This window comes from Prionailurus bengalensis, chromosome B1 (genome assembly GCF_016509475.1).
Source record: "Prionailurus bengalensis isolate Pbe53 chromosome B1, Fcat_Pben_1.1_paternal_pri, whole genome shotgun sequence".
NCBI lineage: Eukaryota > Metazoa > Chordata > Mammalia > Carnivora > Felidae > Prionailurus > Prionailurus bengalensis.
The window spans coordinates 170,980,399-170,993,691 of NC_057344.1; the positions used below are offsets into that span (position 1 = coordinate 170,980,399).

The 13,293-nt window shown below is 44.7% G+C and overlaps 1 protein-coding gene across 2 annotated transcripts in view; it reads left to right on the plus strand.

Moving 5' to 3' along the window:
• Window positions 1-789: 789 nt before the first annotated feature.
• Window positions 790-13,293, plus strand: part of BEND4 (BEN domain containing 4) — a 39,117-nt gene continuing 26,613 nt past the window's right edge. For both annotated transcript variants that reach the window (XM_043572759.1, XM_043572760.1), the window contains exons 1-3: window positions 790-1,397; window positions 7,129-7,266; window positions 8,746-9,312. In XM_043572759.1, coding sequence (XP_043428694.1) covers window positions 908-1,397; window positions 7,129-7,266; window positions 8,746-9,312 — 1,195 coding nt within the window. In that variant the 5' untranslated portion in view covers window positions 790-907. The remainder of the gene's footprint in view (window positions 1,398-7,128; window positions 7,267-8,745; window positions 9,313-13,293) is intronic.

The window sequence follows — 13,293 nt, forward strand, 5'->3', positions numbered from 1 at the left end:
CACTCGACTACACACTCCCTGAGTGTCTGGCTTTGGGCAATTACCTCGCGAGCCTCGGTTTACTCATCTGCAGAATGGAGTAAATGATTCTGTTACACACTTTCGGGGCTCCTATGGGAAATTAATAAAATAACGTAAAAGTCCGACGCCCTGTGCGGCCTTGTGATATGCATGAGCTCAAAGACCATGTGGGCAGACCCCGAGAAGTGCACACAACGCGCAGCGACCATGGATCAGGACCTTCAAGATGTTCTTTACAGAAGATTGGGGGAGCAATTCCCCGTGGGCAGAACAACTGGCTGTGGGGATACCTTCCCAAAGGACACACGCCCCGCCCCAACTACTACCGGCCCCTCTGTGCAACCCCGAGAATTTGGGGTCACGTAGGGGGCGCCAGGGGCTCATTTCCGAAGCTTAACCCCGCCCGAAACGGCAGAAGCCTCAAGTCTGCACGTGGGGCTCCAAAGTCTCGCGCTGGCCGGAACCTCGCCCTGTTTACCCGCGCGCCCTCGGGATCCGGCTTTCCCCCTCCCTCCCCCCGTCGGAGGCGCACACCCGGCGCGCGGACCCCACGGGCGGCGGCGGCGGCGCCAAGCCCCGCCCCCGCCCCCATTATCATTAGCAGATATTACCCTAAACACTTGCTCTTTACCTCCTTTCTCCCTCCAGGCATTGGCGAGGCGGCCTGTCAATCAGCGCTCGGGCGGCAGCCCCCCGCGCGGGGGCTCAGCTATGCCAGCCTCAGCGACAGGCGGCAGTGGCGGCGGCGGCGGCCCAGGCACAGGCACACACCCTCCCACACGCGCGTACTCGGGCAGAGCCGGCGGGCGGGAGGCGGAGGCACCCTCGGAGCCCGGCGCCCGGCGGGGAGGGGGCGTGCGACCGGGGACCGGCCCCGAGGCGCAGGATGGAGGAGGAGATGCAGCCGGCGGAGGAGGGGCCCAGCGTCCCCAAAATCTACAAGCAGCGCAGCCCCTACAGCGTCCTCAAGACGTTCCCCAGCAAGAGACCGGCGCTGGCCAAGCGCTACGACAGACCCACCCTGGTGGAGCTGCCGCACGTCCGGCCGCCGCCGCCGCCCCCGCCGCCTTTCGCGCCGCACGCCGCCGTCTCCATCAGCAGCAGCGAGCCGCCGCCGCCGCCGCAGCAGTTCCAGGCGCAGAGCACCTACCCCGCCGGGCCCGGCCGGGCAGCCGCCGCCGCGTCGTCGTCGTCTCCATCGTGCACGCCCGCCGCGTCCCAGGGCCACCTGAGGACTCCGGCGCCGCCGCCGGCGTCCCCCGCCGCCTCATCATCCTCGTCCTTCGCCGCCGTCGTCAGGTATGGCCCGGGCCCGGCGGCCGCCGCGGGCAGCAGCAGCGCGGGCAGCGACGGCGCCAGCCTGGAGCTCAGCGCAGGTACCAACTCCTGGGCGCAACTTTCCTTCCCTCTCGGCCGCGGGGAGGGGTGGGGGCCCGGGAGCCAGAAGCTGGGCATGGCGGACACCTTTTCCGCGCGCCGGACTGGCGGGAGGGTCGTGAGGGGAGAGCGGAGAGGTGGAGAGGGGCGAGTGCAGTCCGGGCCGAGAGAGAGTCGGGCGTCCGAGCGCACCCCTGAGGCCTCCACGCGCGGGCAGCAACTTCTAGAGGATTCCCCGCCGCCGCCGCCGCCGCGTGCGGAGCTTCCGACGGCGCGCGCGCCTCCTAACAGGTGGCTCCGCGCTCGGTTGCGGCTTCGCGCCCAGGAAGCCGGGCTGTGGCGGTCGGCGGCAGGGGTCTTTCGGGCGGGGGTCAGAGAAGCAGGCTTGGCGCCGAGGCCGCGCGCCGGACACCCCAGGGTGACCGCCACGGCCGCTCCCGGAGAGGCTGGGGCTGCTCTGGCGGCGCTCGGGGACGCCTTCCCTTTATCCTCGGCTGTTTCACTTTTTCCTTCCACTTCTTCATTTACCTCTCTTTCTTCTCTTGTTTTTCCTTCTCTCTCTCTTTCCTGGCCTTCTGATTATCTTTTTAACCACCTCTTTGGTGCACTATTACTCTGTCGCGGTCCACTCGGCTGGCTCTTGGGTTCTTTTTTTTTTTTTTTTTTTTTTTTCTGTGCGCTTGTGTTTCTCATGCGCGCGCTGTCTGCTCCCTCTGCCCCTCTTTCCCCACCCACCCCAGAGTCCCAAACCGTGTCAGACAGCGGGTTCCTCTGCACCAGCCACGCGGGTGGACCTGACGCTCGCCCCTTAGCGGACTTTAGGGAGGGAGACGTCCCGCCCCTCCCCCCAGCCCAGAAGATTCCCCCACCCCCACCCCGGGCTCTCGGGGCCCGCCGCTCATACCCCTTCCCCACCAGGAGGGTGGGGGCTGCACCCCGGGATCGCGAGCCTCCCGAGCATCTGTCCTGCCCCTTGAAGAAATGCCTCTCCACCGGGAGGCTGCAGGAGGTCCCCTGGGAAAAGCCAGCTCTCCTGCGGGTTAAGCTCTGGGAGGTGGGCTGGTAGAAAAGCCGTAGCCTGGGGGCCTGGCCCAAGGGCCCTCCGCGTTTATCTCGCTTATCAGAACTAAAAGTTCCTGCTCAGGCCTTTTTTGGTATTTCAGAACCCCCCAAATTCTGCATATCGGTGAGTCCAAGGCTTTTGTCCTAATGAAAATGTGAGCATTGTCTCTAAATGAGTTATAGACGCCTATGCTAATGTTATGTTGTTTGTCAATATTTTGACACATGAGGGATTGGTTTTGAGAAAGAAAATCAAATTACAGGTAATAGTGAAGACTTCCTGTTCTGTCACATGTCTCACTGATTTGGAGGTGTTTGTCGGCTTTGAGTGGGGTTCTTGTGTAGGTGTCTTATTGTTGGTGGGGTGGGTTTTTTTATTTTCAGTTGCCCTTGACCCAATATTCTCCTGTGTTTTTATATTCATTGTTAGGCTACCCACTTCCATTTTTCTCATTTTTCTTCTGTGTTCTCCCCTTCTTAGTAGTAGGTTTGTGTTCTTTCTCTCTGGGTTTGGAGTCTTATTTATACTACTTTTAGTTCATGCCCGTGTTTATTCCCTAGTTCTGCTTAATTTTTATCTTTTTTTATGTTCTTTCTCAGCAGTTTGGGTTCTTTTCCCATGTTCTGTATTTGTTTACTCCCTTGCATAACCTTAGTTCCACCATGTTTACTGGGGGAGGGTTCCCCTTTTTTATCTGCCTGTTCAGTCTTTAATCTCATCTTGCTTTCTCCTTTTAGTCTTTGCTGTCTTTCAATCTTTTATTTCCTTTTATACACTATAAATCTGCTCCCTGATTGCCATTTTCATCCATAGTTTTAACCTTGCTTTTTCCTGCTATTTTTCCTGCATTGTTTCTTTTTTCTGCACCAGCCACTTGCTGTCCTTTCCATGCTCCTTCCTACTCTGGCAGTGTCCTTGCTGTCTTTCATTCACAAAGAGTTTGTGGGTGTTGTTTTCCTTTTTCACCTTGTTGTAAATGTACTCTTTCAGTGTTTCTTCTTAGCTAATTTTGTCTCCATCCCCAGGTGGAAATCACAACATCACTGAATCTAAAAGAGTGAAAAGGGGCTTTGTTTGATACCCCTGAAACTCCCTATATTTTTTATTACCTTTTATTCTTAAAGGCTGCTTGCTTGCTTTCGTTCGTTCTTTCTTTCTTTGTTTCTTTCAGGTCATAAAGAGTAAGCTTGATAGCACCAAGGGCAGGATGCCATTTGCTTGTTGGAAAAATGGGAATTGGATAGTAGGTTTCTTCCATGCAATGAAGAAAATGGTCTGGCAGCAAAAAGAAAAAAAAAAAAAAGGCCATAGTACTAGACATCCTGAATTGTGGTCATAATATTAATCATTGATGGACAAACCCATCTCTTAACCCAGCACAGAGATGTGAGTGGCCATCAGAGGGACAGTCACCTTAAGAGCTGATTGGCTCTTTGAGGAACTAGTGGTTCCACTTTGAACCAATGAGCATGTGTGTACAGACAGACACCACTTAAGCATATTGAGGAGGGGGCTGGAGGAGGTGGTAAGTTGCTTGTTGCACCCTCACAGAAGTGTTACTGTAGCCTCGAGGGCCACCTGATAGACTGAAAATAGCCAAAACATTGATGTGATGAAATGAGTCAAGGACAGAAGAGATAAAACTGAGTGTCCAGCGTAAAGGCAGTGAAAAGATGAAAAGGTTGAAGTGAATCTTATTTCCCATTAAAAGCCATAAACCATTGAGAGGAGAAATGTGATTAAAAATAGATTTTTCAGCATTCTTATAAAATCTCATGAAGAGTATAATTTTCCTTAAAAGGGGTAATATACCATGGTTTTAAAAGCGTATTTTTCCTCTGTGGGAGGCTTAGAGTTAAAACCCACGTAGATCTTGATATGCAGCCTAAATTTGGCATCAGGAAATGGGAAATTGCATCTTTAAGCAGAGTACAATCAAAAATGAATTACAATAAATCCTATATAATTGCATAGGTCATTCTCTTTAATGAGATTTTATTAACCTGACTGTCAAGCTTTTGAGTCAGGCAGATATTTTATCTTCTTCAACTGATAAAAGTGTCAGCTATAAACCACCATATAAATATTCATAAATCTACACATCTGTGGCAGCCTATCAGCATCATTCTTTTGGACATTAAAAGCATTCTAATTACTTTCTGTCTAGCAGAGCTGAAATGCTGCCTGTTATAGTATGTGCTTGGCAGGCATGATTGCTTTTGTTTGCCATCACAAATAGCAGCATCCTATTTTATATACCGATGGTCCAGAAAATATTCAGGGATTGACTGAGCAGGATGAATATTAGGAAGCACCATCTGGTTTTGATAGCACCAAGTATATTAACTCATCTGTTAATTTTTGACACATCATTGATTTATTTATTTAGAAAAATTGCATCCTGTTTTGCTGTTTTGATGTTTGCCATTATGAAAAAAAATTGGATGGCATTTTTTTTAAGACATAGTTCATTGATTTAAGACGAGGGTGATACTTCCAAAGATGCTTTCATTTTCTAACTTCTATTTTCTATGCCTTGAAGTCTTCTCTTAAGAAGTTATATTAATGTTTTAAGGAAATCATCTATTTTGAACTAGCTGGAAATCCTTTTGGTAGATATAATGTATGGATACATGATAATAGGTCACAAAAAATTTTTTCTGCTTCTGCATTTTTAATATTAATATATTTCACCCTCCGCTGGGTTAAAATCAAAAGGTTACCACTAATCTCGATGGCTGTGATCTCCTTCATAGTAACAGAATACTCTTGGGTATGTGCTGTGATGGGCAAATTCCATTCAAGGCTTTACTTACAAAGAAGGACATTAAAGTAAGGCGCCTGTGTTTGATTGCCGAGTTCCCATCCCTCTTCTTATTCACTTATCAGATGTAGGATGGCTTAAACCACTTACATTCAGAAGAATTTCTAGAAATGAATTTTTTAATTAAAAATAATCACGGGTTCAGATTTTGGAATCAGACTAGGCAAAATTTCCAACATGATACTATCCCAACAGATTGTGCAATAGAGCAAAATAAATTACAAGTGGTCACTTTATAGTGCTTCGTGGTTGTCCTGTATGAATATTTTGTGGTGTTTAATTTTAGAGAAGTTAAGAATAAAGTAGGTAGTTTTAAAGCCCCTTTGTAAACTGTTGGTGTTCTTCCCCATCTCTTGAGTGGAGCATTCTGTAACTAGGAAAAAAAAAAAACAGTTAAAAAATTTCAAAATACATGTTCATACTTTGCTCAATTAAGAATCATGGGTCAGTGACCATTCAATTGTGTTCATATGAAAACAGAACTTTTCTCCATTTCTTAGCGATAATGAGCATTGCACAGTACTTGCATTTCTAATTATATTCTGTCTGGAAAGCTAAAGTATTGCTGGCTGCAATATGTAGTAGGTAGAAAGATTTGCTGTTTTCTGCCAAGTGTAATAGTAATATTGTTCATCATATCTTTCCGTGTATTGACGTTAAAACAGTATTTAAATATTTCAAGGTACCAAAAAGGAGAAATTCAACTTTTTATGGTCGTTATTTTTGCATCTATCAATTCTGAGAACAAATTCAGAATGAAGCATTTGTAAAAACTGAAGGCAAGAAGTGTTTTATGGTTGTAGCTATTCTCTGATACTCTGGGTACACTTTAATACATTATCTTCATAATGTAGTGTATTACATAATGATTTTTTCTCAGCATATTACAAACTTATCCTTCAATTAAGAAAACAAATCATGCTTGTCCCTAAGTCAGATTTTTTCCCTTAAAATCTATACTCTAATGTGATGTATCAATATGATTAAAGCTACTGAGTGTGTTTTAGGACATTGAACAAATATATTTGAGCAATTCTTTATAGCCACTTCTATTTTAGCCTTTCTTTGCATATTTTGTTCCTTTCATCAAGGTTATGTTAAAGGTGTATAGGCTGTAAATCAGTTAGGGCCATGCTGATTAAAATGCAAACAGTAAATACAACTTCAGGTCTAGAATGGGATTATAGGATTAAAATGAATGAAAACTGCCAGTGTGCTAGAATTGAAAATTCGTGATCAATAACATTCTTTGATTTTACTAATAAAAGAACAAAAACCCGGAAATGAAGACCACTGTGCAACATCTTAAGGCTTCCCACTTTTATGGTTCAGCTGTTTACTTTGTTTATTTGGTTTTGGTCAGTGTAAAGAATTACTACCCAAATATTTAAGGTCTTTCCCCATTACCTTTTGGTTTAAATCAGGGGCTCAGTCCTTCCCTTCCATCTGGCAGGGGGCAGAGGCATCAATTCCACTGTTTGGTGTGTAAAAGATACTTCTTATATCCATCTCCCTTTTCTCTAGTATAGCAAGTGAACTTTGTCCTGGCTGCTGCTTCAGTGAAGTTCCCAGCCCATCAATCAATTCTAGCCTGAAACTATGCCTGACATCTGGTTTTCTTCTTCAGCACTCAAAATCACTGTGTAAAAAACAGGCCTGTGCCTAATATTTGTGGGATTTAGGACAAGAGTACAGATGCAGGCCTACATACCATATATCTAAATAATTAACAAACTGTTAAATAAAATATGTTCCATCCACCTCCCCTGACAAATATACCTTAATGACCAGATCTGACTTTGGAGTTTTCAGCCAGCCCATGGCCTTCTCTCCCCACCCCCAGCTTCATCTTCTAATAGGAGGAGCCTCACATACACACGAATGGATGCCCCCGTCCAAACTTCCAGGCTCTGGCACCATGGTCTATCCTTGGGAGAATGGCTCAGGGAAGAGTCCAGCACAGGCCCTCGAAGCAGTTTAAGTAAGGAATTCCTGGATCTTGGGTACCTTACCATGGGGAAGGGAAGGGATGGAGGAGGATGATTAGGGCAGGGCCCCCTCCCTGTGTCTAAGGGTGGTACTGCTCCTAAGCATGGGAAAGCACCATGGCAAGAACAAAGTAGTCCCGTGGACTCTCAGCCTACCCAGAATGCAGCCAAAGCAATGTCCAGTGTTACAAATGAAGATCTGTATATTTATGAGAGGACCCACATGCATTCAGTAAATATTTTGTTGTTCCCATAGAAGCCCTCAAACATTTCACCATTTTTCATTTTTAAAGTTTTTTCCCCTGAGAAAAAGATAGAGCCAACATTTTCAGAGACAGTAGGTAGCTAGTTAAATTTCTATCATAAATACTTATTGGCATCTAAAATCTACAGTATTTTGTTTGTTGCCATTATTCTGGATAGGGAAGAGATGAAATGAGAGGCATCCTATAGCTGTATACAAGCCCTATAAAGTATCTCTGTATATTTATAAATAGCCCATTCTGGGTGGTAGTCCAGAAAGAAGAGGCTGCACCTCGTGATATTTGCATTTAGGGTGAATTTTCAAGACCCAAGACTGACAGAATTAAATCACATTTGCACAATTTTTGAGGTGTTTGAACCGATTGTTTTCCATTTGCTTTTTATTTTTCACTGATTGACAATTAGTATGCTTTAGAATACATTTATGTCAACTAACCAGCAGTCTGGACACATGCCATTTAAAAGATTTGGCAACCTAATGGAAGAGGCTCATGGAAGAAGCACTATTGCTTTTTACATGATACTTGTGTGGATTGGCCTAAATATTGGCCTTGACAAGAAATCCAAGTTCACAGATAAATGAAGAGAAAGAATAGTGAACACAGATGTTGGATAACACAGTTTTGGTTTTGGGCTCATCATCTTTTGCCTTATAGGCCATCCTTTGTTTTACTTTAGATGTCTAGTGAGCTCTTCAAAAAGACTTATCTTTCTTCTCCAGTTTGCATCTGGAAGCAGTGTACTCTCGTCAGGGATTGTATCAGCTGATTAATAGCAAGGGCATGAGGGCACTCCAGAAATAGAAGTAATGATTGCTGTAAGCCCTCCTATCAAGGAGGAATTGAGTCTGCGGTAGCTGGCTCGATTCGTTAGAGTAAGGATCTCAATGAAGCCAAAGGTGTGAGTTCAGACTTGTACAGGCCAGTTAATGCCACAGAGAGGGAAATCTTTCTGTGGTGCCCAAAGTCACAGTGCAGCCATTTCCCAGAATGAGGGACTGGGAATGACTCTTCAGACACCCCTCTGGTTGCAGAATGACAGGAAGCTATGCATCCTACTAAAAGTACATTCACTGTGTTACCTTGGTTTGGGATGGAGAGTAGAAATACATAATTTTAACATTTTTGAATGTTAACCTCAAAATTGAGGACCTTACTTACCCTTGTCTTTGGCTGTCCGTCTCTGATGTGTTTTTTCATGTGTTTCAGAGAGTCGTATGATCTTGGATGCCTTTGCCCAGCAATGCAGTCGAGTTCTTAGTCTCTTAAATTGTGGAGGAAAACTACTGGACTCCAACCATTCTCAATCCATGATTTCTTGTGTCAAGCAGGAAGGCTCGAGTTATACTGAGAGACAGGAACAGTGTCACGTCGGGAAAGGGGTCCACAGTCAGACGTCAGATAATGTAGACATAGACATGCAATATATGCAAAGGAAACAACAGACTTCTGCCTTTTTGAGGGTTTTCACTGACTCCCTACAAAATTACCTGCTCTCGGGGAGCTTTCCAACTCCAAACACCTCATCAGTCAGTGAGTATGGCCACCTGGCCGACGTGGATCCTCTGTCAACCTCCCCCGTGCATACACTAGGTGGCTGGACCTCCCCGGCGACATCCGAATCCCATGGTCACCCGTCCTCTTCTACACTGCCCGAGGAGGAAGAGGAGGAGGAAGAGGAAGGCTACTGTCCTAGATGCCAAGAGCTGGAGCAGGAGGTTATTTCACTGCAACAAGAAAATGAAGAGCTCAGACGGAAATTAGAGAGCATCCCAGGTACTGTGCCATATTCCTTGCAAGCTAACTGCAGATCATTCCTTCCTGGTGTCTCTGTGTGCATCCGTGCATGCACGCATGTATATGTATGGTTTTGGCCAGTGAGGTAAAAAAGTTGAAAAAACAGGCATGCACAGGGTGTCCTTATCCTTCCAGTACCACACAGAAGTTTCAGGATAAACTACTAGCCTTGTTCTATGTTTAAGTCCAATCTTAAGAGATATAGGCCTGAAGACCACCACCCTATTCAAAGATGTCTCTGTCCATATAAAAAAGATTCCAGACGTGGTGCAATAAGATTGAAATAGGCCAAGTACCGTGAGCCTGAGTTTTCTTCAAAATGTGGCCCTCTTTTTTAAAAGCGGCTTTTGTATTTTTAAAGATTTTGTTGTGTTTTATTAGTTAGTAATAAAGATGAAAGTGAACTGATACCTTCGGTGGTTGGACTTGAGTAGTACTGAACAAGTGGTCTCTTCTGTTCCATTCATTTCTTGCCATTCTTGTTAAGTTTCAATAGGTATCTTCTCTTTTTAGCATGCAAGCTCCCTGTTAAATGAGCAACTGTAAACTGAAAGGAAAAGATCAAAGACAGACCAGTAATTAAGCAGATCTCAAACTATTTGTGCCCCTGGCAAAGCAGGCATTTCCTGCCTCTTAGAGACATTAGATTTGCTGCATAGTAAAGTCATCTTTATGGCAAGATCTTCTCTGGGTGGCAAAGCCATTTTTTTTTTTACTATTTGAAAAGGTACCAATTTTGCTTATACCTTTGAATTCATTCCTGCATATCTGTGGCTTACAAAAGATAGTGAGATCGTTAGCTAGAGCAATATCTTCAAATCCTTTTAATCGTGCAGCCCACTGATAAAAAATTTTGAGAATGTATCCACCAATGTACACGCTTTTTGGTTAACTACATACATGTCCTAGTATACTAATAAAGTATATTTCAAAATAAAGCATATATAGCATGTTAAAAATTTTAAAGGCCGATACATAAATATAAATAGAAAGTATGTTCGTTTCCTAACTCAGTGTCTTTGAACTGCCCAGTTTGGCAACTGACTTAAAAATAAGGAAATATTGAAGAACATTACCTACTTGTTTATTAGTTCCCTTAGGAAGCAAAAAACAAGTGTTAAGAATTGCCAGATCAGAAATCTATTTTCTTTCTGTCCTTTCATTTAAAAGCATTACTCAAATAGACCTGAGGTTTGGTTCAGAATATTTTGCAATTAGGTTTAATGCAGTCATGTTGTGGGGGAGTCTTGTGTGCAGGAGGTGAAGTAAATTCATTCTCTCTCTGGGGCGCCTGGGTGGCTCAGTCGGTTAAGCATCTGACTTTGGCTCAGGTCATGATCTCCCGTCTCGTGGATTCAAGCCCCGCATTGGGCTCTGTGCTGACATCTCAGAGCCTGGAATCTGCTTTGTATTCTGTGTCTCCCTCTCTCTCTGCCCTCCCCCACTTGGACTGTGTGTGTCTCTCTCACTCTCTCTCAAAAATAAATACTAAAAAAATGTAAGAAAACATTTTCTCTCTTTGCAGTTGAGCGTTGGGGTTAGATAAAAGGGCCGTGGTGTCTTCTCAAGTCAGGAAGGCAGGGACCACAGGAGACACTGGGTAGAGCTCAAAGAATACAGTGGAACCATTGTTCCACTGGGTTCTCCATGGCAGAGAAAGAGGGGTATAGCTAACATGCTGGGATTTTACAGCTTTCACAATTCCATAAATTATGGTCAGTTAATTATGGGTTTGATCCGACCCAAAGGGGTGTTTTCCATCTTACTCCCCACCCTCCTCTCTGCCTTTCTGGGGGAGAAAATACTATCCTGGAGATCAGTCAATTTTAGATACTTACATCAGCCATTCAGAACTGTGGGTAAGAGTTTCAGAGCGCAGGGACAGGTGACACAAGTCCAGAGTGGTATTGTCTAATTCCCAGTCCTAAATATTTGACCTTGGTAAATATCAAGCAAATTTGGGGTTTAGTCCTCCCATTTCCCAAACTGTGCCAGGTGGAAGGGCTGTGTCGTGGATATAACTAACTCACTGCTGACCTGCCACTAATCACCGTCTTTTTCCATTTCCAGAAAGATGAAAATGCTGAAATTAATTGAGCCTTCTTGATGGTCCAGTATTGAAGGACACTTGTTGAAATTAGGGTGTGGTCACCACTGTTAGTGCAAACATTCCAGCTCTGTTGATAGTCCCCTCCATAAACTTGAATCAATAGCCATTTCATATGGAGAACCATGATTGCTATAATTCATACCGAAACTCAACTATGTAAATAAAAATCAGTTTGTCAGTTATGAACAGAGAAAACTTAGTGTAAAATTGAAGAAAGATTAGCTTATTTAACACATGTACTCATTACCTAGGGACACCTTAGTATTGGGTGTCCAGTTGAACGTGTCACTTTGCAAACCAGATAGTGATCACCTAAGAATCCACCTTTCACTCCATTAGCTACTAATTTTGTGGGGGAAATCTGTAACTTTTAGACAGTCGTTTGAAGAAAAGTGCAGCAAGTAGTACACTCTGGTTTTGCATCTAACAAGAGTATTTTGTAAGCAGTAACTCTCCTGTGGAATTTGGGATGGATTTTCCTTAAGTATCATCACTGTTTCCCAATGTCTTCAAAAGACCTCTGTTGTTCCAGAGGGCAGTGCATTTCCATGGAAGCACCTGCGACCTTCCTATAGTAGAAATTACCCTTATGTTTTGATATAACTGTATTTACAGCCAAGCAGGATGGATGAGTACAAAGGAGAAAGCATTCAGAGCGCCTGGGTGGCTTAGTCGATTAAATGTCCGACTCTTGATTTCAGCTTAGGTCATGATCTCATGGTCTGTAGGTTCAAGCCCTGAGTTGGGCTCTGTGCTGACAATGTGGAGCCTAGTTGGGATTCTGTCTCTCCCTCTCTGTCTCTGCCCCTCTCCCGGGCATGCATGCACGCTCGCTCTCTCTCAAAATAAAATAAACTTCAAAAAGACACAAAGCATTCAGAGGAAATAAAGTTAACAAGAAGATAGGGACACCTGCCCCAGGTCAGAGCTGAGACCCTGTTTTAGTTCCTTCTCTGCCACTCCAGAGTTGTGCTATTGAGTAATTTTGAGATTCCTGTTTCTTTATTTTCTTTTCCTGAAATAAAGCATTCATATCTAGGAAGGGCAACTATAAAAGAGGATGGGAAAGTGCAGACCTTTCTAAGGAAGGAAGAGTTTGGGGAAGGTGCACCTCCAGCACCACCTGGGAGGGCTGGGTAACTGTTTTATTTTTGAAACATTCCACAAAGTCCTGTTGATTAATATCAGCCACATGCAAGCAAGGGGCTTCTGGAGAATAATACTCTGACTTCCTGTCCACAGTTACTTGCAGATATAGGCGATTAAATATTTTATCCCAAGGAAAGAGCATTAGCACTTACTCTTTGGTGTTAGATGATCACACTAGAAATTAAGAAAGTCAGTTGAAAAGTTTAATTTTTTAAAGGCAAGAAAGCATAGATGGGTTAAAAGTAAAAAGCCACAGAAGAATTGATATTTAGATCAGGAATACAAAAAGTTGAGACGTTATTAAAAGAAGGAAAATGTTGGGAAAACTTCTCACTGGAGAGGGTGTCAGTTTAGAGCTGGCATGTTTGTTTGTTGGGAGAGCGCGAGCAGGGGAGGGGCAGAGGGGGGGGGGACAGAGGATCTGAAATGGGCTCTATGCTGACAGGCTGAGGGCAGTGAGCCCAATGTGGGACTCAAACTCACAAACCGCGAGGTCATGACCTGAGCCAAAATCAGATGCTTAACCAACTGAGCCACCCAGGTGCCCCCTGCATGCTTGTTTAGAAAGCATACAGTCAACACAAGATGAGAGAACTCCTAAGGGAGGATAGATACAAAATACTGTATGTCATCTAATTTAAGACCCATTGGATGCAAGATGTGCCAATATTCTATGTTCCACTAAGAAAGAAGGAAAAAAC